Here is a 20,802-nt window from a genome sequence, read left to right as displayed (position 1 = left end):
TGAGAGTGTGACACGATCATCTGACACTTTGATTGGTTGCCAGCCGTAGGAAGGCGGGTCTTATGTAACATGAGCCGATGCAGATGCAGCTGTTCTACCTGAGCGAGGACGAGATTAAGTGCAGGATTTCTCTACAGGTGAATCGCCACGTTCACGCTTCAGGACTCGGACCTACTCTGTTCGTCTGTGAGCGGGACAAACACACGTCCAGCTGGCTTTCATAGCTCATCATGACTATCTGGACCCGGGTCACGTCTTTTTTAACTGACTGATCTTTTTACTACGCGGCCTCGTGAGGACCGATTCTTGTCCTTCTTTGTTCCACAAAGCAGAACAGAGATGTGAAGCGATGCTGTCGTCACACTGACTGAAGGACGACTTGATCAACAGTCACCTCTGTGGTGAACGTCCTGTATCTATGTGAGCAGTTCTCTGAATGCAGGATGTGTCGGTCACACAGGTGAAGTTTACCTTTAGGTGATGGTCCGGTCACGATGAGGTCATCGTATCCCTTCTCCACCACCTTCACCTTGAACAGCGGCTGGCCCTCCTGCTCCTCGATGGAGCACAGGTACTTACAGCGTCTGAGGAGGAAGAAGGAGGTCTCACTTCACAGCTAGAATCCAAACCATAAACACTGTGGTCTGAGGACCAATCAGAGAGCAGAGATCATCTCCTCATTACATCCTGCTCAGATAATTAACTGTGTGTGCAGTGATGAAACCACAAAGCATCGTGGGAGACAGTGAGTCAGTGGAGGTGCAGTTACCTGTTGCTATGGCGCATGCTCCAGTAGATACGGTTGGCATGGTAACCGATGGGGAAGATGGCGGTCTTGTTGTGGAAGGCATTCATCTGCTGTGGGAGTAGCCTGCCGATAGAGCGGAACAGCAGGCTGCCGACCCGGAAGGTATGCTGCCGCTCGCCACGCTGCACCACGGCGGCGATCTGTCGCGCCTCGTCCCGTTGCACGAAGACTCGCCGAAACACAGCGAAGCACCGCAGCTCAGAGTCATACGGGTCGGAGACCGCCATCGCCGCTGGGTCCGAAGTCTGCCCTGGGGTGGAGGAGGGGGAGCAGCTGGAGGACCTGTCCCCACTGAGAGGAACCATCCTGGGCTTATGAAGGTGACACAGCATCGTCTTATCCTGGAGGAGACGGAGAGGAGAGTGTGAGGAGGTGTGTGTGTGTGCGTGTGCTGTACACATTGTTCTGCAGTACTTCAGTGTGGTACCTTGAAGAAGGTGCAGTGGGCCTGCAGCGCGCAGGTGAAGTGGTAGGTGTTGGTGCAGCGAAGGCGGTTGCAGCCGCTCGTGGCTCCGGTCTTCTGACAGTGGGCACAGCGGAGAGTCAGCCCTCGTCTCAGAGCCAGCTCCACGTTGATCAGGGCGCCGGCCTGGGTCTCATACACCTCGCTGGACCACAGAGCACAGTTCAGGTGGACCTGACACACAAAGACACACAGGTGATGAACCCATTCCTGTTCTGCTGGTCCAGACTATCATAAGAGACTCTCTTGGTTCCCGGCAGAGCCCACCAGACTCACCCACAGGTCCAGGTCCAGGTTCAGCAGTCTGGCTGGTCCGTCTGTCTGTCCGTCTCCCTGTTGGTTACAGAAGCAACACCTCCGCTGGTCTTTGGGTAACAGGTCAGGACGAAGACACGCACCCAACTTCTTTAAAAGCACGTCCACTTCCTCCTCTGTTGGCATGGCAACCGCCTCATTGGGGATGCAAGGGCCCCTGGGTAAACAGAGAGACACATACAGAACGGTGCTAACAAGCTCATATGGACCAGCTAACAAACTATGTGTGATGCTAACAGGCTAACCTGCTCAGTGTGATGCTAACACCCCAGCGTCTCCAGCGGCAACCCTTCATCCTCTTCAGGTGGCGAGACGACAGCGAGTCCTCTCCACCTGGGACGGCCCGGGGGCGGGGCTTTAACTTTACCTTCACCTGAAAACCAAACAGCAACTCAGTCAATCACCTAATCAATCACCCTGCTGATTAGCTAATTCTTTGGATCATTTAGTCATTAGCCACGCCAACCTTGAGGCTGTCCACGCGGGTCTTGGTCTCCATGGTGATGGTGGAGGCTGGGGGGAAGGAGAGGGGTGGAGAGGAGGACGTGGGGGCGGGTGCAGAGGGAGTTTGGAGGAGGGTGTGGACAGCGATGGAGGACATGTTGTTGGTGTACTGGTGCTGAACTCTGCTGGGAGGGGGGCCCTCAGAACCAGACAGCGTGACGGGCTCTGCAGCCTGAGGACGGACAGATGGATATTATGATGTCATCAACTGTAGGCCATGACATCATCTAACAATTAAACAACATGGTGGACCTGTTGTCACTCCCTACACAGTCTCAGGAGGGACACGTGTCACTTCCCGATCACGATCAGATCAATAACCAATAATCTGATCGGATCTCTCACCTTGTTTCCAGCTGATCTGCTCTGCAGGTCAGATGTGTAGAGGGCAGAGCAGTTTGGACTGCAGAACACCAGACTGGATCCTGGTTTAGACTGACCCTCCTGTATCACACGCGCACGCACGCACACACACACACACACACACACACACACACACACACACACACACACAGTCATTTCCTGTCTGTCTTCTTTGTCTCACTCTCAGTGACTGTTATCTTGTGTCCAACCTGTTTGAGCTCCTTGACGATGCGGACTCCGTTTCCCAGAAGCCCTTTGCAGTAGTTGCAACACTGAGGCCTGACGGCAGCTACAGCTGTGCCGCCATGTTGGATGTAGTTAACTCTGACACCTGGAGGCAACACACACACACACACAGAATGTAGAGCATTGTCAATCACAGGTCAGGTGCTAAACAGGAAGCAGGCTAACTTCCTGTTTTAAACAGAGAGAAATTATTTAAACTGTGCAGCTCTTCTACAGTTTCTCAATGTTACTGGACTGAATGTCTCCAGTTATGACAGGAAACAACTGTGTGTGTGTTTTTGTGTGTGTGTGTATGTGTGTGTACACACCAGTGTTCCCAGCAGCAGGTTGAGGTCTCTGCTGTCTGCTACCTGTCGCCCCCTGCGCACACACACACACACATCAAACAAGACGTTCATCATCATTTTAGGAAGCAGCTACTGAAACTCATCTGTGGCTATAATGAAGCTCAGAACTCTTATTTTGAAGGAGAGGAAAAAACAGGTTTTAAAATACCTGAATTACAACAACATGAAATGTAATACAAATCATTGTTTGTTTCTGTGTTTTTACTGTCATAACTCTATAAAAACACAGAGACAAACAAACGTGACATCATCATCTCTTCTCTCACCTGTGTCAGCGGCACTCGGACTCCAGCCAGCAGGGCCAGAGAGCTGTGCTCGGGGCCCGCCGGGCGGCTCAGCTGGTAGTCAACGGGGACGGGGACCCGCAGCAGCTCCGCCACCGCTGCCATCACCCCAGCAACGTTCTGTAAAACAGTGTCAACAGTGATGTCAGAGTGATGTCATCAGGGGGGAAGTAAGTGTGTGTGTGAGAGAGAGAGAGCGAGAAGTTTACCTGAGCTGCCACAGGGTTCAGGGTTATCGCTATGGTAACCAGGTCTGTGTTAGAGCAGGAGGGAGGACCCTGATGGCTAGGCTCCGCCTTCACTTCCTGTTTCAGTGCAGAAGCTGAACACACACACACACACACACACACACACACACACACACACACACAAACACACACACAGGTGAGCAGCAGGCAGTGAATGTGTGGCTTGTGTCTCATGATGCTGACAGTCACGATCAATCACAGGTATGCTGACGGGCAATCAGAAGCAAGGGTTCAGCCCACTGAGTTTCATCCTCACAGTTCAAGGACATGCAGACATTTTAAAAAACTTTTCAGGACTTTTAAAAACAACACATCCAGCTGATGACTGACCTTTTCCCCAGGCACAGGGCATGATGGGTAATGTAGGCGACGGGCAGGGCGAGGGCGGCTCCAGTTTGATGAAGGAGAGATCGGGGTACCTGCTCACCTCCATGTCAGCCACGCTCTCTGGAGACGACGACGGGACGAAGCCGTCCGGGCTGTCGCGCTCCGAAGAGTCCTGCACCCTGAAAACACACAAAGAAGAAAGACTTGTCAGTACAGCTGTAGAAGAAGAAAGACGCGGCGGTGCAGCAGTAGAAGAAGAAAGACGCGGCGGTGCAGCAGTAAAAGAAAGACGCGGCGGTGCAGCAGTAGAAGAAGAAAGACGCGGCGGTGCAGCAGTAAAAGAAAGACGCGGCGGTGCAGCAGTAAAAGAAGAAAGACGCGTCGGTGCAGCAGTAGAAGAAGAAAGACGTGTCGGTGCAGCAGTAGAAGAAGAAAGACGCGGCGCTGCAGCAGTAGAAGAAGAAAGACGCGGCGGTGCAGCAGTAGAAGAAGAAAGACGCGGCGCTGCAGCAGTAGAAGAAGAAAGACGCGGCGGTGCAGCAGTAGAAGAAGAAAGACGCGGCGCTGCAGCAGTAGAAGAAGAAAGACGCGGCGGTGCAGCAGTAGAAGAAGAAAGACGCGGCGCTGCAGCAGTAGAAGAAGAAAGACGCGGCGGTGCAGCAGTAGAAGAAGAAAGACGCGGCGCTGCAGCAGTAGAAGAAGAAAGACGCGGCGGTGCAGCAGTAGAAGAAGAAAGACGCGGCGCTGCAGCAGTAGAAGAAGAAAGACGCGGCGGTGCAGCAGTAGAAGAAGAAAGACGCGGCGGTGCAGCAGTAAAAGAAAGACGCGGCGGTGCAGCAGTAGAAGAAGAAAGACGCGGCGGTGCAGCAGTAAAAGAAGAAAGACGCGTCGGTGCAGCAGTAGAAGAAGAAAGACGTGTCGGTGCAGCAGTAGAAGAAGAAAGACGCGGCGCTGCAGCAGTAGAAGAAGAAAGACGCGGCGGTGCAGCAGTAGAAGAAGAAAGACGCGGCGCTGCAGCAGTAGAAGAAGAAAGACGCGGCGGTGCAGCAGTAGAAGAAGAAAGACGCGGCGCTGCAGCAGTAGAAGAAGAAAGACGCGGCGGTGCAGCAGTAGAAGAAGAAAGACGCGGCGCTGCAGCAGTAGAAGAAGAAAGACGCGGCGGTGCAGCAGTAGAAGAAGAAAGACGCGGCGCTGCAGCAGTAGAAGAAGAAAGACGCGGCGGTGCAGCAGTAGAAGAAGAAAGACGCGGCGGTGCAGCAGTAGAAGAAGAAAGACGCGGCGGTGCAGCAGTAGAAGAAGAAAGACGCGGCGCTGCAGCAGTAGAAGAAGAAAGACGCGGCGGTGCAGCAGTAGAAGAAGAAAGACGCGGCGGTGCAGCAGTAGAAGAAGAAAGACGCGGCGCTGCAGCAGCAGACGAAGAATTAAATTCATCTTTCCAAACTTCAGATTTTTTTAAATCATTAGATTTGTATTTCTTTACCTGAGCTCCTCCTGGTTGTTGTGGGGCGGGGTCGGCAGGGAAGCGGGGACGTCTACCGTCTTAGAGGCGTGGTTTAGAGGCAGAAGCCCCTCCCCCTTCTGTTTCACACCTTTCACTAAGACGAAAAAACATGTTAATAGATACATCCTGTATGTGACAGCTGCACACCGCACTCAGCTACACGCCAAAAAATGTGCTCAGAAATAACTGTGCTCATGTTTCTACATTCAGTTTGGGTAAAATGTTTTGCATTTTTATTTCAGTAAAATCTTTTTCATTTTCTTAAATGACCCAGTTTCAATACTTTTATAATTTATGACAGTTTCTTGATCTTAAATTGTTAAAATGTTATAGACATGAATCATCTGATGCCAAGTCATTATGTCATCACAGAGTAACTGTTCTCACCGTCCTGCTCGGTGATGTCCTTCCTGGACAGCTCCTCCGTTGTGGCGAAGCCGTTGACCAGTTTCTGCCTGGCGACAGGCGGAGGGGTGGGGGGCAGGGAGGCCGGCGGTGTGGGGGGGTTACTGAGGTTGTTCTGCTGGAGGAGGAGGTGGATGTGAAATAATGGAGAGAGAAACATTTGTTGCTGAGGCTGGTGTCATGGCAGTAGTGCAGAAGTGGTACCTTGTATATGAGCTGAGAGTAGTAGTCGGTGACTCCGTCCAGGCAGGCGTTGCCAAAGGAGCCAGAGAGTCTGGAGTCTCTGCCCAGAGAGGAGCTGCCGTAAGGGGGGAACAGACTCAGATCCACCCCCAGAACCGGCTCCATGAGGGGCAGAACTGCTAGCTGTAATCAATTATCAATACACATTAGCTGTCACAGTAGAAGACGTCACCTGATCAACTGACACAGATTCAAGTTAACTTCTTTTTGTCTTTAATCATAAATTAAACTGATAAAACGCTGAAGACGAGTTACTGATGAAAACACATCTATAGAGTTAAAAGAAAACAGGTGCTGAGAACGAAGATGAAGACAGGAGGACGACGGGGGGAGGTGCTGGTCTACCTGTGTAAGGTGAGTCATCAGCGGGTCAGAGGAGGAGGTGGAGGAGTGGATATTCTCATCCTCCTCTTTCTTCCTCCTCTTGTTTTTGAGAGGAGCTCTGTCTTTGTCCGGCCGAGCGACTCTCTTACAGCGCTGAGTCTTCTTCCTGCCTGACGGGTCCAGGAGGTCCGGACTGTTCACCTGGAGAAGGTCAGAGGTCACATGGCTGTTCAACTCAGTCAACACGAGATCAATAACAGGAGTCATTCCGAGTGTCACCTTCAGTACCCACAATGCAACAGAGCCACTGAGTGACATCACTGGAGTGAGATCACATGCAGCTTTACTCATCTTCAGAAACGCAGTCATTCTGTTCAGACAAGTTATTTCCTCACCATGTTGCCATGGGAACCAGGCCTGTCCTCCTCCTCAGACCGGACACTCTCACTGGACAGCTGGCGGCAGGCAGTGGGTGGAGCCTGGCTGTTGGGCGATGGCGTTGGGGTCGGGGATGTCTTGTCCTTCAGCAGGTGTCTGAGCAGCTCCTTCCCTGCATCTCCATCTTTACCTCCCCCGTGGAGAGGAGAGGGGGAGGAGAATCCCTCACCCCCACCCTCTTCCATCTTCACCACGCCTCCCCCACACGCTCCTCCCTCCTCACGCTCCTCCTGCAGGGAAGACGAGGACAAACAGACTGAGAACTTGAATTGACACAGAGCTGCAGTGACAGTGACATCACAGGACTGACCTTGACCTCTAGGCGGGCTGCAGACAGGGGACCTCTCAGAGGGTCCATGCCCAGGACGGGGCCTCTCTGCTGGGCTGCTGAGATCACCGACAGCTGCCTCTCCAACTCCGACGATGGAGCCAGGCCACAGTGGGAGGAGCTCAGAGAGAAGGACAGATCTGATTGGTCCATGCTACCCCGTGTGGGCGTGGAGCAGGAAGTGTCTGACACAGCAGGAGTGGGCGGGGCTGTGATGTCATCAGAGTGCGAAGACAGCGGCGTCCTGGCTCCTCCTCCCCCCACAGAGTCGTCTCCGTCCCTCTTCCTGCTCCTCTTCTTCTTTGTTTTGTCATCGGGGATGATGTCAGAGTAGAGCTGCATGAGGGAGGCGGGGCCTCCAGAAGAGGAGCAGGGGAAGGAGGCAGGGAAGGGGGTAGAGGGGGAGGAAGAAGAGGAGTCGTGTCCGAAACAATGAGCCTGACCTCCAGGATGAGGGAGGGTAATTCCTGCTGATCCTATCCCAGCTGGGTGTCCCTGTGTCTGGGCAGAGGTCCCGGTGGGGCCTGCGAACCTTGGTCTGGTTTGATGGTTGGAAGGAACCACATCAATGTGAGGCCCATGGTCAGGCAGGGCCCGGCCCAGCTCTGCTGTGGCCCCAGGAGTTAGACCTGGAGCCAGGGGAGCTCCAGGGTGCAGTGGTCCTCCTGTGAAGCCCTGGTGGAGGCCTGGCTGTTGGGCAAAAGGTGCACCTGCCTGGTCCTGGTGCTGTGGGGGAAGTCTGGAGGCTGGGGGGGACTGGAGGAAGTCCTGGGGCAGCTCAGAGCTGAAGAAAGGCATCTGGGAGAGAGTGTCCCCTCCCGGGCCAGGAGCTGACCCGGCAGGTCCTCCAGGTCCCGGTGTTTGCCCGACTCGAGCCCCTGTTGGAGCTCCAGATGGAGGCATGGCTGCTACTGCGGCTCCGGGAGCCATGGAGGCTCCGAGGAGGCCTTGCTGCTCCAGTTCCAGCCTCTGCTGCAGGGCACGATGACGCTCCACCTGAGAGGAGAAGAAGAAGATGAACAGCTGTGTGTTGCTACTTCCTGCTGTTTGAGTGACGGCAGCGTGATGTTTTACCTCCTGCATGAGCTGAACTCTCTGCCTCTCCTGCTGCTCCCTCAGCCGCTCCCTCCGCTCTCTCTCCTGGAAACCTTCGCTGAACGGGTTGTTGTCGTCAAAGTTCACCTGCAGGAGGTGGAGGCAGAAATCTCTCAGTGGTCTGTGGGTGGAGGAGCTTTACTCTAAGAGGAGACCAGTTACTATAAAAACCTTTGTGGTAGAGTTTGTAAGAAAAATAACCTTCAGTCGTTCGGAACATGAAACAGAAGCATGTTCCTGAACCATGTTCATCATCAACACGCAGACTGATGAAGAGCTGCAGATGTTTGGAGCTGACACATCTGCAACCTGAGGTTACGTCTTTATGGATTATTTTTGATATTTGAGAAATGTTTTTGCCCTGTGTGAAAATCTGTTGCATTTTACAAAACAAGCACAGCAGGCCAGGAGGCGGCGACAGAGTCAAACATGTTTATCTGTTTAGTGTTCACCAGCTTAAACAGTGAAAGACTCGTTTCACGTTGTTAAGAGGTCAGTTTGCTTTTCGTTTTTTGCCTGAAGATGAAAATAAATGTTCAGATGTTTTTGATAAACTGATGAACATCTGTGACTGCTGCAGTCATCTGTTCACATTCACATTAAAGACAAAGGACAGATTTTAGCAGGTGTAACTGTAACTGAAACATCGGGTAGAGGTGATGACATCATCATTAGAGAAACAGACCTCATGAACAGACTGGAAGCTTTGAGTCGTTACCTGCCGAGAGGCTCCGTCCCCTGCTGCCCCGCTGGGTCCACTGGTCGGGCCCCGAGGACCTGCAGGGAAGCCCGCCGTTGGAGCAGTGAGGCCGGGCAGCATGACCGGGGGGCTCTGGGTGTGAGGGGGAGCTGGGGGGGTGTTAGGCAGGGCAGGGGGCATCTGAGGGGGCAGATGAGGCGGCATCCTCTGAGCCATCACCCCCGGGGCCCTGGCCCCTGGAGGCCAACCAGGGGTGACGTTTGGGGCACGGGCTGGAGCCGGTCCTCCTGGGCGGGGCTGCATGGACGCTGGTGGCTGTGAGAGGAGGGGGGCTGCTGGCTGAAGAGCTCTCTGCTGCTGCTGTTTGCTCCTGTAGTCCTCAATCAGCTCGGCATGATCCTTCTGCTGCTTCCGGATCTGAACACAGTAACACAACATCACAGGTAGTTTCAGTAAGTTATTTAAGAGAAAGATAAAATATTTAAACTAACTTTTAAAGACTAATCATATAAAAAAGCCCAGGTGTGGTTGCACACCTGCTCCAGCTGTTTCTGCACCGCCCCCTGCTGCTCAGTGATGTTGCGGAGCTGCGTGGCGTCCTCTTCAGCGAAGGGTCGGCCGGCCTTCTTGGCTGTTCTCTGTTTGGCTGACAGAGACTTCTTTGTCTTGCGGTGAGCGGCGATCTGATCTTCCAGGAGGCGCTGCTGCATCTGCAGGAGCTGCTGCGTCTCCCCCAACCACTCCTCGTACTGCCGGCGCTGAGACTCGTCTACAGGAGGCACGACAGAGTTGATGTCAAGGTGGAGGAACTCTTCAATCAACAAACATCAGCTTTCATTTCAATGATCTGATATCGATTCATCAAACACAGAGATTGATCTTTGAATTCAGGCTCGTCCTTCATGGTACTGACTTGTTGACTGTCCCTCAACATGCTCAGATTATGAAAAATAACTATTAAAGAACAAAGAACCAACACACACAATTCATATTCTCACATTCTAAAGGCCAACTCTCCTTTTGAAGTCACAGCATTAGTTCTCATACCCACAAAAATCTGGTTTTATAACTGAAATAATTCACTGTTCTCTGACCAGGTCAACCCGTTTCTCTGCTCTCACTAATGAAAGTTTCGATCCTCGCATCCCTTGACTACTTTAACTGTGTGAGCGACTCAGTCTTAATACTCACTGACGAAGCCCGGGCCGAAGCTGGGGGGGTTGGGTCGCACCAACTGGGGATTCAACTTCCCGTCCTGACAGGAAGAGAAGACACTTCCTGTCAGCAAACACACTTCAACAACACATCAGGTGTCACGTTAATTATTGTCCTCATGATGGCATAGTCCTACACACCTGTACCACCGGGTGTGGAGGCTGAGGAGTCCCCTCTGGACCAGGAGCCACTGGGGCCACTGGAGCCTGCTGGAACCTAACACACACAAACGCAGTGGAATCAGAAACTACATCAGAATATGGACTCTGATCACCAGCTGGACATACAAAGAGACTTTAGGCAGCATTGAGCTTCCAGACGTTTCCTTTAGAGTGAAATACTAAAACCACAGTGTGGAAATAGAAGTGGTCAATGGTTATCTCAGAGGTCAGAGGTAATCCTACCTGTTCATGACCATGGGGCTCAGTCCCAGGGTGCCCTGGGTCATGACCTTATTGATGCCCTTCAATGCCACCATCTTGGCCTTCATGATGGGGTCAGAGATGGAGTCAAAGTCTGCTGAACACACACACATACACACACACACATACACATACACACACACACAGTAAGTGCCTTATCAAATTAAAAGCACAGAGCACCATGAGCAGGTCTTTCTGGGTTCAGGTCTTACCCATGTTGGGTAACACAGACTCTGGGCTGGGCCTCTGTCTGATCAGGGCCTGCATCTGTTTCTGCTGCTGCTGCTCCTGGCGCTCCTGGTCCAGGAGGTCCTGCAGGAGGAGCGGCTGCTCCTCTAGGAGCAGAGGCCTGTTCTTGTTCTGGTCCTGGTTCTGATTCTGTGAGAAGACAGCTTGGGTTGGGGTCTGGGTGGAGGTTCCCGGATGCGCAGGCTGAGTCTGGGGGTTGAGGAGGAGGTGAGGTTGGGAGGGTTGCAGCTGGTGAGGTGGGGCAGGGGGGTCCTGAGGAGTAAGACTAGGATGGGGAGACACCAGGAGACCCTGAGTGTGGGGACTGAAGAGAGCCGATGAGGCCAAGGAGGCTCCAAATGGTCTCTGCTGCTGCTGGAAGACGGACTGTGGACCTGGAGACGAGGAGACAGGGCGGGAGACAAGGGAAAAGAGGAGGAGACAAGGAGACAGGAGGAGAAGAGAAAGGAGAAATCTTCTGCTCAAAAAAATACAGATCACAAGAACTGATCAATAATGATCTGAATCAGATCTTGGATCAATTCATCTTCTAGTTTTCTTACCTCCAGATATTGGGGGGTGAGTCCTGGGAGTCATGCCTGATGAGGGGGCCTGATCCTGGTTCTGAGAAACTGGCACGGCCCCTGAAGCAGAACCAGAGTCCTCCACCTTCACCCAGCAGGGACGGAGGGAGGGACAGATGTGAGGGACAAGCTCATTCTATCTTCTTCTGTTATCAAATGAATAATGATTGGCTCACACTGGCATTAATTAGTCAAAATAAAATAATAATAAATAAGAGATGGTCCAACCTTGGTGGCCTGGGCTCCTGGAGGTCTGGAGGGTCTGGTGGTGGTGACCATCCCAGCTTGTGATGCAGGCTGCTGGGCTACAGAGAGGACGTCCCTGGCTTCTGTCTTAGCAACATCCTGCACTTCCTGTTTGACCTGGCCTAGGTAGGAGTGGCTGTCTGTCTTTCTGGTCCCGCTGGAACCGTCCTTCCTCTCCCCCACTTCCTTCTCCTCCACCTGCTCCCCCAGGTCCAGCTCCTCGTTGAACATGTCCTTCTTGTCCTCCAGATTGAGCTCAGGGTCAGCGTATGCGATCAGGTCGAACTTCCCTGACAGCAGGAAGTCATCGAGGTGGAGGTCATTAGGACCCAGATCCAGGTCTTCTTTACCTGAAACAACCAGCAGGAACACTTCTCGTTAATGTCTCTATGATGGAAGCTTCTTTGTTTTAACGAGAAGAGACAGAGATAATAAAACATCTTTAGAGTAAAACTGAATATTTTGATATCTGATAATAATGAAAAGTATATGATTTGTGTGTTCTCACCATCTTCAGGGTCAAGGTTCAGGTTCAGGTCGACCAGATCTTTCACCTCCACGTCCTCCAGATCCTTCACGGCAGAGTCCTCTCCCTCCAGGTGCTCCTCCATCCCATCACCCGCTGGGAGCGCTGACTCACTGCTCTGCGTCAGTGTCCCTGTGTGTCCCACGTGCTGCTGGTGCTGCTGGTTCGGCTGCTCCATCACCATCTGCTGGCCCAGTGGCGTCTCACCCAGCCTGTTCCCCTGACCGGGCTGGACCGAATGCTCGGAGTCCCCGGTGGGCAGAGGGAAGGGCAACCTCAGCCGATTTTCAGGGGCACGGTGTCTTAGCTCAATGTAGGGCTGTCCCATGATGCTGTGCTGCTGGAGGGGGAGGGAGCGTGGGAGGAACTGCTGAGGGATGCCTGGGGAGGGAGGAGAGAGGCGTTAGTGACCTCACATCTGCCTACACTGTTCTCTTCACTTAGTGTCATGTCATTTCTTCAAATCTGAAAAGCTCAAATCTATCGAGACAAAATACACTTTCATATAAACTACAACATACAACTACAATGCTATTATCAAAACTACTCATTGAAAATATCCAATGACACGTTGGCCCTGTCCTCACCTGGCATCATGTGAGCACTGGATGCCACGAGGGGTCGGATCCCTGTAAACTCCACAGGTCCAGGAACTGAACCCTGGGGAGGACGCAAGAAAGAGTCCTGGACACCTGCTGGAGGTCCTGGAGGTAATCCGAACCTGGAGAGGACAGGGAGAGATCACCAGCTCAGGACAGAGTAGGAGACAAAGAGACAGAGACAAAGAAAACCCATCATCAGACCAGGTCAGGACCAGGTCTTGCGGCTCCTCTCACCTCAGGGCTGGTCCTCGGACCCCCAGCTCTCTGGGGAGGCTCTGCCTTGGGAGGGAACCTTTGTTGGGGTTGAAGCCCCTCTGCTGTTCCCCTGGGAAACCTCCAGGGAACCTCGGTGCTGGAGGCCCCACTGCCCCACCAGGCCTCACTGTGCCAGGGTAAGGGGGTGGGGGACGTCCAAACATGTCTGTTGGAGGAGCAGAGGAGTCCTCTTGAGACCAGAGACGAGATGGAGCAGAAGGCGGGATGGGTCCAGGAGGAGCAGCAGGGGGTCCAGAAGCTGCTTCCTGAAGACCTTTCTCTTGCCGTAATGCACTCTTCTGCTGCTGCTGTCTCAGGATGAGCTGCCGGAGCCGCTGACGCTACACAAGAACACAGCAGAACATGGTCGAACACAGACCTGAGACCAGCTGAACACTGCATCAGAAACATCATCCAAACAATTAAGCTCTGATTTAAGAAACAAAATGCCTCTGATTCATTGATCTTTCCCTCCCGGGAAACACCTGACTTACTTGTCTCAGCTTCTCCTCTGAGTCACCAAGCTGCGGCAGCATGCTCATTGGTGTGTCTAAGGAAGCCACTGCCAGCGCTGCCATTTCATTGGTTGTCGTCTTGTCCATCTGTGGGGTGCCGGGTGTCATGTGACCCTGCTCAAAGGTGTCGTGACCAGGATTCTGACCAGCCAAGCCAGAGAAATTGCTCTCATCCAACATCCCCGGGTGCTTTGGGGTCTGGCTGCTGGGGGTTCTGGGAAAGTCCTGATGGTGTTGTCTCCCTGGAGACTGCTGCATCTGAAGACAGGAGCAGAAACATATCAACACTGTGAGCCTGTTCAACATGTTTTACACACCAACAGGAAGAAGTTCATGTAGAACATGCGCTGAATTTACAAGAACTCTCCCATGATTTAGAGTCTGTCAGAGACAGCGTTTCATAAAGTTCATAAAGATGTTCTAACCAAAGAACTCTTCAAATCACTTCATTAGTAAAGGGAGTCTGATGATGTTGTGGTGACTGGTTGGATACATTGCGTTCACAACATCTGCTGCTGACACCGGCAGATTAACAGTAACCAAACATGTCATTTGTGTCACAGTGAAGCATCGGGAGATCAGCCACCCTGATAAGGTCTCATATGGTCCAACATCCTCTGAATGTGGTCTGAGTGACTACATCTTAAATGTTTTCATTCACACCTGTGCTAAAAGCTTTCCACTTTAAATCAGATTACTCAGGACAACTGTTGATACCAAATGTGAACAACCTCTCTGTTATCTGTTACCTGGTGGTGTGTCATGGTGAAGGTCTCTCCTGACAGTCCTCCAGCCAAAGGCGATGAGCAGGATGCTGCAGGCTGAGGTGTGAAGCTCTCCACTGGGTTCTGGCTGAAGGGTTCAGGGGCCTTCTGGGGCCGTGGCGTGGAGGGCTGCTGGGCGTAGGGATCCGGTGAGGGGCGTGGTGTACCAGCAGGCTGGGTGTAAGGGTCAGTGCTCCGCTGGCTCCCAGGTGATCGTGGGAAGCGCTCAGAAATGGAGGGGCGGGGCGTCCCTGGATTAGAGGAATAGGGGTCAATGTTTGGGTGTGAGGGGGACGGCCGGTGGCCGGCAGACTGCTGGTTAAACTGGTCCAGTCTCAACGCAGGTGGTGTGGTGAGGTATGTGGGGTCAGAATGTGGCCGTGGTGTACCAGGGGTCTGAGGGTTGGTATAGGGGTCAGGTGAAGGCCTGGAGGTCAAAGGTGACTGCTGGGTGAATGGGTCATTGATCTGCTGACTGTAGTCAGGTCTAGGAGTGCCAGGTGTCTGGGCATAGGGGCTGCGGTGGGGGGAGCCCAGCCCAGACAGCGGACTAGAGGGAAAGGCAGGGTCCTGCGCCTGGGGGAGGGCGAAGGGCAGATCTGTGGGTCTAGATGGGTCCCTCCTTCCTCCTCCTGTACCACCAAACACCTCCTGCTGAGGCTGGTGCTGGGGGGGCATCGGGGCTTTGAACAACCCACCATGGACCGGTTCACCAGTCCGACTGAACAGTTCAGACACAGCAACACGCGCCGAACTGCTGCTGGGAGGAGTCCGCTGGAAGTTCTCAGCTGCTCGGAGACCAACATGTCCGGAGGAGGGACTCATCATACCTGCTCCTCTCTGCTGAAGACCTGCAGGAGAACACAAGGAGCACACAGTCACCGGGAGGAGAACACAAGGAGCACATAGTCACCGGGAGAACACAAGGAGCATACAGTCAGTGGGACTTACCTGGTTGGGGCACGAGGACCCTGGAGATGTCGGTGGGCTTAGAGTCTGGTGAGGGTGCAGAAGAACCAAAGGCATCGTGGGCCGGAGAGGCGCTGAGGGAGTTGCGACGCTGCTGCTGCTGGGGGGCTGGGAGGCCACCAGCCTGGGAGGAGGCGGGGCGAGGAGTTCCCACTACCTTACTGTAGGGGTCCCATGGTGAGGAGGGGCGGGAGGAGGGTGGGGAGAACATCTGTGGGGAGGATGGGGGCTGGTGGAGAGGGGAGGAGGGGTGAGGTGAGTGAGGGAGTGAGGAGAAGCCGGAGGGGGGAGGGGCTTGTGGTCTGAGGAAGACGTCGTCAGCCTGTCCTGAACTCTGGCCTCCTTGCAGGAGGAGGTGCTGTCTGCACTGACCCTCCCTGGATGCTGGTAGATGGAGGGGGGAGGCGTTACCCCCGGCAACAGGGCTGCGGCTGTCCGTGTCCGGGGACAGCTGGCCGGCGAGGCGTTGGCCAGCTAACAGCTGCTGCTGCTGCCTCTGCTGCAGGAGCTGCTCGTTCTTCACCTGCTCCAACTTCTGAGTAGCCTCCATCTTGGCCTGCTGCTTACTCATCTGACGCAGTTGCTGACAAACAGACAGATAGAAATATAGAGAGACACGGAGACAGACAGAGACATAAAGACAGTCATGGAGACAGACAGACAGGAGGAGGGGAACAGACGTCAGTGTGTGATTGGTCTCTACATATGGAGTTAAAACATGATGACATGGCAGCTAGTAATGCTCGCTGTCCCTGTCTCTCTCATTAAATGTGATCAGTGATGGATGACTTCACAGCGTGCAGGGTGGAGGTGGGTGGGGACAGCAGAGACCACATGATTAACACACCTCCATCATTACACTTATTACACTTTCATGTTTCAGATTCTTGGAAGCCATTTTAATGCTTTCCCATGTCACAGCTCATCTCTTGTTGTTTTCACACATAAATTCAAAACTGGAATGGAATTAATTAACTGTTATACTTTTTTATTCTCAGAAAACCAGACAGTCTACCAAATAAGATGTTAGAAATATTTTTATCCAGATTTTGATCTGAACACTTTTTTGTGTACATTTCTGATAGTTTGAGTTTGTCTCAATTTAGAGTTTAATAATAAATGAATGATTAAATGATGATCCGACGCTCAAAAAGTAAGAATTGAGATTCTCCAAAAAATAAACATGAAATAAAAAAAACAGGCAAAGTCTTTGTTCTTCTCTGAACAAAATAAAGGTCAAAATTCTGACTTAAAAAATGACGACAGAGCTGTGAAACAGCGACTCCTTCAGACGAGTCCAGCAGAATTTATACTTCAGTGCATGACGTCGTGTTTTATTTTCAGTCACAGAAAAAAGGATGTACAAGAAAATATTGTTAAAATCTGGTTTTAAGTATTTCTCAAGTCTTCTGAGAATAAAATGATTCAGTAGTTTTTCCAGAATCACGATGTCACATCAGTGAACTACTCCACAACAACACGGGTTGAATACAAACACAGATTGTAATTTAATGACTGAAGCATGAAAAGATCAAACTACTCGTTGTCAGACAGAACTGTGTTAGTCCTCATGTGGTTCTGGTTCTGTTGGTGTGTCAGGGGAGGGGAGGGGGGAGGGGAGGGGGGAGGGGGGGTTCTTTACAGTCACATCTTGTTAAAGCTGATCATCAGTCCTCCCTGTCTGTCTCTCACCTGGTCATCACACCTGCAGTGATACCTGCTCACAGTGAATGTGACGCTGCAGTCATCCTTCAGCACAGTCCAGACTCCAGTCCTGCTCTCAGACTGGATCACACTTCCTGTCACATGACCTCAGAGCTCAGCTGTCAGCCGACCACCTGCTTGTATCACACTTCATATTTCTGACACTGAAGGTGGTGGAAGCTACACGTGGCTGAGCAGAGCTGGTTCTGCCCAGTTCATTTAGTTCAGATTCAACGTCAGTTCAGTCTGAGATTAATGGATCACAACACTAATGTTGTTTGGAAAGAACGATGACTGTAAATTGTAAAAGTAACTTTTTAACCTGGTGCATTATTAGAAATATTATCATCAACATCAACAGTTTAATTAAATGGTTTCAGATGTTTGTGGTTAGAATCTGTCTGTGAAATAAATCAGATATTGTTCTGACTTTTAACACCTATTTATTAAATATGCTGCCATGGAAGAATGAAACAGTATTGAGTTAAACAACCTTTGTGGCTTTATGAATACAGATTTCTGAGTTACGAGGTTCCTTCCAGTGCACCTGAATGCACTGTGAACACAGCAGACGACGGAGCTTCGTCAGATATTTATCAGATATTTACCTGCCAGTGTCGAGGTGTTTTTACAGGTTCACTCAGCAGAGAGATCCACTTTATTAATCCAATGATTCATATGAAGGAGGGGCTGAGCGATGTGACCGATTATTATAAATCTGGGAGAATCAAAACCGATATTTGGGATCGATATTCATCTATAGTAGAAATTAAAACCTTAGTGTCAACAGTAACAGTTTGAGGTGCTTGAGTATTTCCTTTCCTTCCTCTCCACTGTATTTATTTGATAACTTTAATTACTAGTTACTTTGCAGATTTCGATCACTCCAAGTTTATAGGCTGTTTATTGTGACGTGTAAACAGTCAGACAGTGTTGTGGGCGGGACACCGTCTGAGCAAGGATCATTGGCGAGGCCGACAACCAGCCTTAATATCAAGAAGCAAGAAAATCTGTTGTTCAACTGGCCGAGTGCAGAGGGGAACATGTGGACCACACAGATTTACCTGATCTCTTCAGACTTGTACCGCCACCTTCAGGACAAACCTGACATGCTGAGCTCCATTTACTCTGCGATGAGGCAAGAAAAATGTTTCCAGCTGAATGACCTGAGAGCTGTACTCAGGTCAGTCTGAGGTGGATGCTGAAGGACGGCAGCAGAGCGACATCCAGTGCGAGGCAGCATCCCTTCAGAATAAAATCAGTCAGTTCTGAGACGACTGAGGCCACGGACACCGACTCTGGGTCAACTCCACTTCAGCTGTTCTCAGACTGAAGTGACTGATGAAGCCGTTTTGATGGTGATGTGTTTGTGTAAATCAGTCAGATCAATCTCCCTCCAGTGTTCCCACAACCTTGTCTACATCAAACTGTCCCAGAGAAGATGACTGTGACCGTCCTGGATCCATGTGTCTGAAATCCTCTTTGGTCTGGGAGAGTCTGCGTCGACTCGGTCTCACTTCAACACTTCTCGTCTCCATTGTGTCTCCTGGAGCTCAGTGATCCGCCATCAGCTACAATGAGTCTGTTATAATAATAATAATAATAATAATAATAATAATAATAATAATAATAATAATAATAACAACGACAAAACAACTATTATTATTATTATTATTATTATTATTATTATAACATTCAACAGATGACCCAACCAACAGTTACTGAGGCTGCTGAATTTCAGTGTCACAAAGTACTTGATATATTTTTGAAATGACTTTTATTTTGATTATTGTGATATTTGACAGCAAGCGAGAAGCTTGTTGATGTTTCTGTGCTCGTCTCAGTCAGTCAGATGTCAGTCGACACATTTAGATCTGTTAAATTAACTGTGACTACTCGATTGATGATAAATTGTTGAGGTGATTTTGATGTGGGGTTTGTATGAGGTTCTCCATGCTCATAGGGTTATATACATCTGTTTAAGTGGAAACTATAAATTGAATAGTTCAGCAGCTGTCTGAGGAGACAAAGATGGAGATCTGCGACATCTACTGCAGGTAACACTGACCAGAGATCAGCACCTCACACAACCCCACATCAGAAGAACCCGACTATCTCTTTAACATCCCTTGATGTCACGTTGATGTTAGTCGGTAACATCAACGTGACCTCATCAGCTGCTGACCTCCAGGTGATCACAGTGAAAACTGAAGTGTGTGTGGACCGGCGGGGCGGCAACCTGGGACAGCTAGAGGATTTCCGAGGGTCATGGATCCAGGAAGTCTGCCTAGAACAGGTTCGCCTTGAGATCTTACCAGAGCCTCTTTTCCACCTCCTGCTACAGATGCCTGGTAGGGACAATCTTTATCTGTTGGTGATTTTAGGGCTTTGCTTTGGGGGAGATTTTCCTGCCTCTTCTTACCGGCTCCCCATCTGTCATTTACCTCTCCCTTTTCAATGACAATTACATCAGAGATATTAGTTGGAGTGAGTGAGGCTCAGCAGGCATGCACATCATCACACCAATCATCTTCATCAATGACACATGACATCAGCGCTGTTACTCCTTCATGCCCCCAGTAAACTTCTCCGTCTGCCTCTGCATCCCCCTGACATGCAGCCTGGTGGTTACCATGGTTACTACTCAGAACAGGAAACCAACACCATACTGCTGCCATGATTGGACCACAGCGACAGTCATCAGATTCATCACTGGACTATGTGATGAAAAGCATTAGCAGTTCCTGTTTCATTTACAACTGCAGAACCAGAAACACATGTTACACACACACTGTCCTCTAGAGACCAAACGCAGTTACTACACGTTGCTTCAAAGATCATCAGTGAAGAAGAATCCAAAGAAGAAGAATTCATCCAAAATCATTTAAAACTTTTTATTACCTCAGTCTCTTCTGAGAAACTACAAAAAGTAAAATCCAGTCCTCATCTCCAGTTAGTGATGTGTTCTCTCCTGCAGACTGTGATCACACAGACGAGCTGATGGAAACATCTGATGTTTAAATCAAGTCTCAGCTGCTTCAGGTGTTCAGCAGAGCGCTGCAGCTCTGTTTGACTGAGAAGCTCCAGAAACTTCACCTGACTTTATATCATCAGGAGGAGGAGAAGAGGACTGGGTTTTACTGTTTGGGTGAACTGTTCCTTTAAGACCTTTTCCTGCAGAGAGGCTGTGTTAATAAAATGTGTTTCTGTATTTCCTCCTGAACCCAGAGTGCAGGATCTCCAGGTTACATGTTCAGACATTAGAACCTGCTGCTGCATCTGTGATGGTTCTGAATCTAATCCGGATCACTTCAGATGAATATATGGTACAAGAGTCTGGTGTTGGTTTCTCTCTCTGGTTCTACTTCATGGGGGGTGATGTGTTAAAGACAAACAGACTGACACTCTGCTCACCTGTCTGAGCTTCCACTCCTGCTCCTGCTCTGTCTCTTTGGGCCTCAGAGGGTCCTTGAACGCCCCCTCCATCTCCATGGCAACAGGGTCGTAAGGCCCCAGCGGCGGTGGTGGCGGCTGCGTGGGTTGGTGCCGTTTGAGCGGGTCGTTGGACAGCTGCACCTTGTTGATGCGCTGAGCCGCCCGGTTATCTCGAGCTTTTTGCTGCCAGAGAGAAAACAGCGGTGGTTGACATGAACAGACTCAAACACTGACTTTAGATCCCAGAACCTCCTCCCGATTCAATAACGCGTCAGAGTCGGAGGTCTGTGACATTACTGTGCCTGCACCTGTAGTTCTGTTTCAGGGGCGATCCCTCGACCACCTGACAACAGACTAACATCTGACTTCTCGTCAGGTTTTATACCCGTTTCAGACCA

The 20,802-nt window shown here is 51.0% G+C and overlaps 1 protein-coding gene across 9 annotated transcripts in view; it reads right to left on the bottom strand.

Annotated features, from left to right (window-relative positions):
• Window positions 1-20,802, bottom strand: part of kmt2ca (lysine (K)-specific methyltransferase 2Ca) — a 58,960-nt gene that overhangs the window by 4,528 nt on the left and 33,630 nt on the right. For 5 of the 9 annotated variants that reach the window (XM_037078667.1, XM_037078669.1, XM_037078672.1 and 2 more), the window contains 35 exons: window positions 20,384-20,587; window positions 19,285-19,419; window positions 15,248-15,848; window positions 14,282-15,147; window positions 13,512-13,790; window positions 12,997-13,358; window positions 12,748-12,881; window positions 12,143-12,541; window positions 11,617-11,984; window positions 11,368-11,473; window positions 10,789-11,199; window positions 10,559-10,673; window positions 10,295-10,370; window positions 10,131-10,194; window positions 9,476-9,708; window positions 8,958-9,356; window positions 8,219-8,326; window positions 7,127-8,140; window positions 6,774-7,046; window positions 6,400-6,579; window positions 6,016-6,177; window positions 5,794-5,929; window positions 5,386-5,500; window positions 3,909-4,084; window positions 3,540-3,652; window positions 3,313-3,450; window positions 3,008-3,059; window positions 2,663-2,784; window positions 2,436-2,534; window positions 2,053-2,262; window positions 1,832-1,959; window positions 1,548-1,743; window positions 1,236-1,445; window positions 770-1,149; window positions 472-584 (listed from right to left, as the gene is read on the bottom strand). In XM_037078667.1, the coding sequence (XP_036934562.1) occupies window positions 472-584; window positions 770-1,149; window positions 1,236-1,445; window positions 1,548-1,743; window positions 1,832-1,959; window positions 2,053-2,262; window positions 2,436-2,534; window positions 2,663-2,784; window positions 3,008-3,059; window positions 3,313-3,450; window positions 3,540-3,652; window positions 3,909-4,084; window positions 5,386-5,500; window positions 5,794-5,929; window positions 6,016-6,177; window positions 6,400-6,579; window positions 6,774-7,046; window positions 7,127-8,140; window positions 8,219-8,326; window positions 8,958-9,356; window positions 9,476-9,708; window positions 10,131-10,194; window positions 10,295-10,370; window positions 10,559-10,673; window positions 10,789-11,199; window positions 11,368-11,473; window positions 11,617-11,984; window positions 12,143-12,541; window positions 12,748-12,881; window positions 12,997-13,358; window positions 13,512-13,790; window positions 14,282-15,147; window positions 15,248-15,848; window positions 19,285-19,419; window positions 20,384-20,587 (8,677 nt within the window). The remainder of the gene's footprint in view (window positions 1-471; window positions 585-769; window positions 1,150-1,235; window positions 1,446-1,547; window positions 1,744-1,831; window positions 1,960-2,052; window positions 2,263-2,435; window positions 2,535-2,662; window positions 2,785-3,007; window positions 3,060-3,312; window positions 3,451-3,539; window positions 3,653-3,908; window positions 4,085-5,385; window positions 5,501-5,793; window positions 5,930-6,015; window positions 6,178-6,399; window positions 6,580-6,773; window positions 7,047-7,126; window positions 8,141-8,218; window positions 8,327-8,957; window positions 9,357-9,475; window positions 9,709-10,130; window positions 10,195-10,294; window positions 10,371-10,558; window positions 10,674-10,788; window positions 11,200-11,367; window positions 11,474-11,616; window positions 11,985-12,142; window positions 12,542-12,747; window positions 12,882-12,996; window positions 13,359-13,511; window positions 13,791-14,281; window positions 15,148-15,247; window positions 15,849-19,284; window positions 19,420-20,383; window positions 20,588-20,802) is intronic. The other 4 variants (XM_037078670.1, XM_037078668.1, XM_037078675.1 and 1 more) reach the window with 4 other exon arrangements.

This window comes from Acanthopagrus latus, chromosome 19 (genome assembly GCF_904848185.1).
Source record: "Acanthopagrus latus isolate v.2019 chromosome 19, fAcaLat1.1, whole genome shotgun sequence".
In the NCBI taxonomy this organism is placed as follows: Eukaryota; Metazoa; Chordata; class Actinopteri; order Spariformes; family Sparidae; genus Acanthopagrus; species Acanthopagrus latus.
This window is presented reverse-complemented; position numbering and strand designations above follow the sequence as displayed.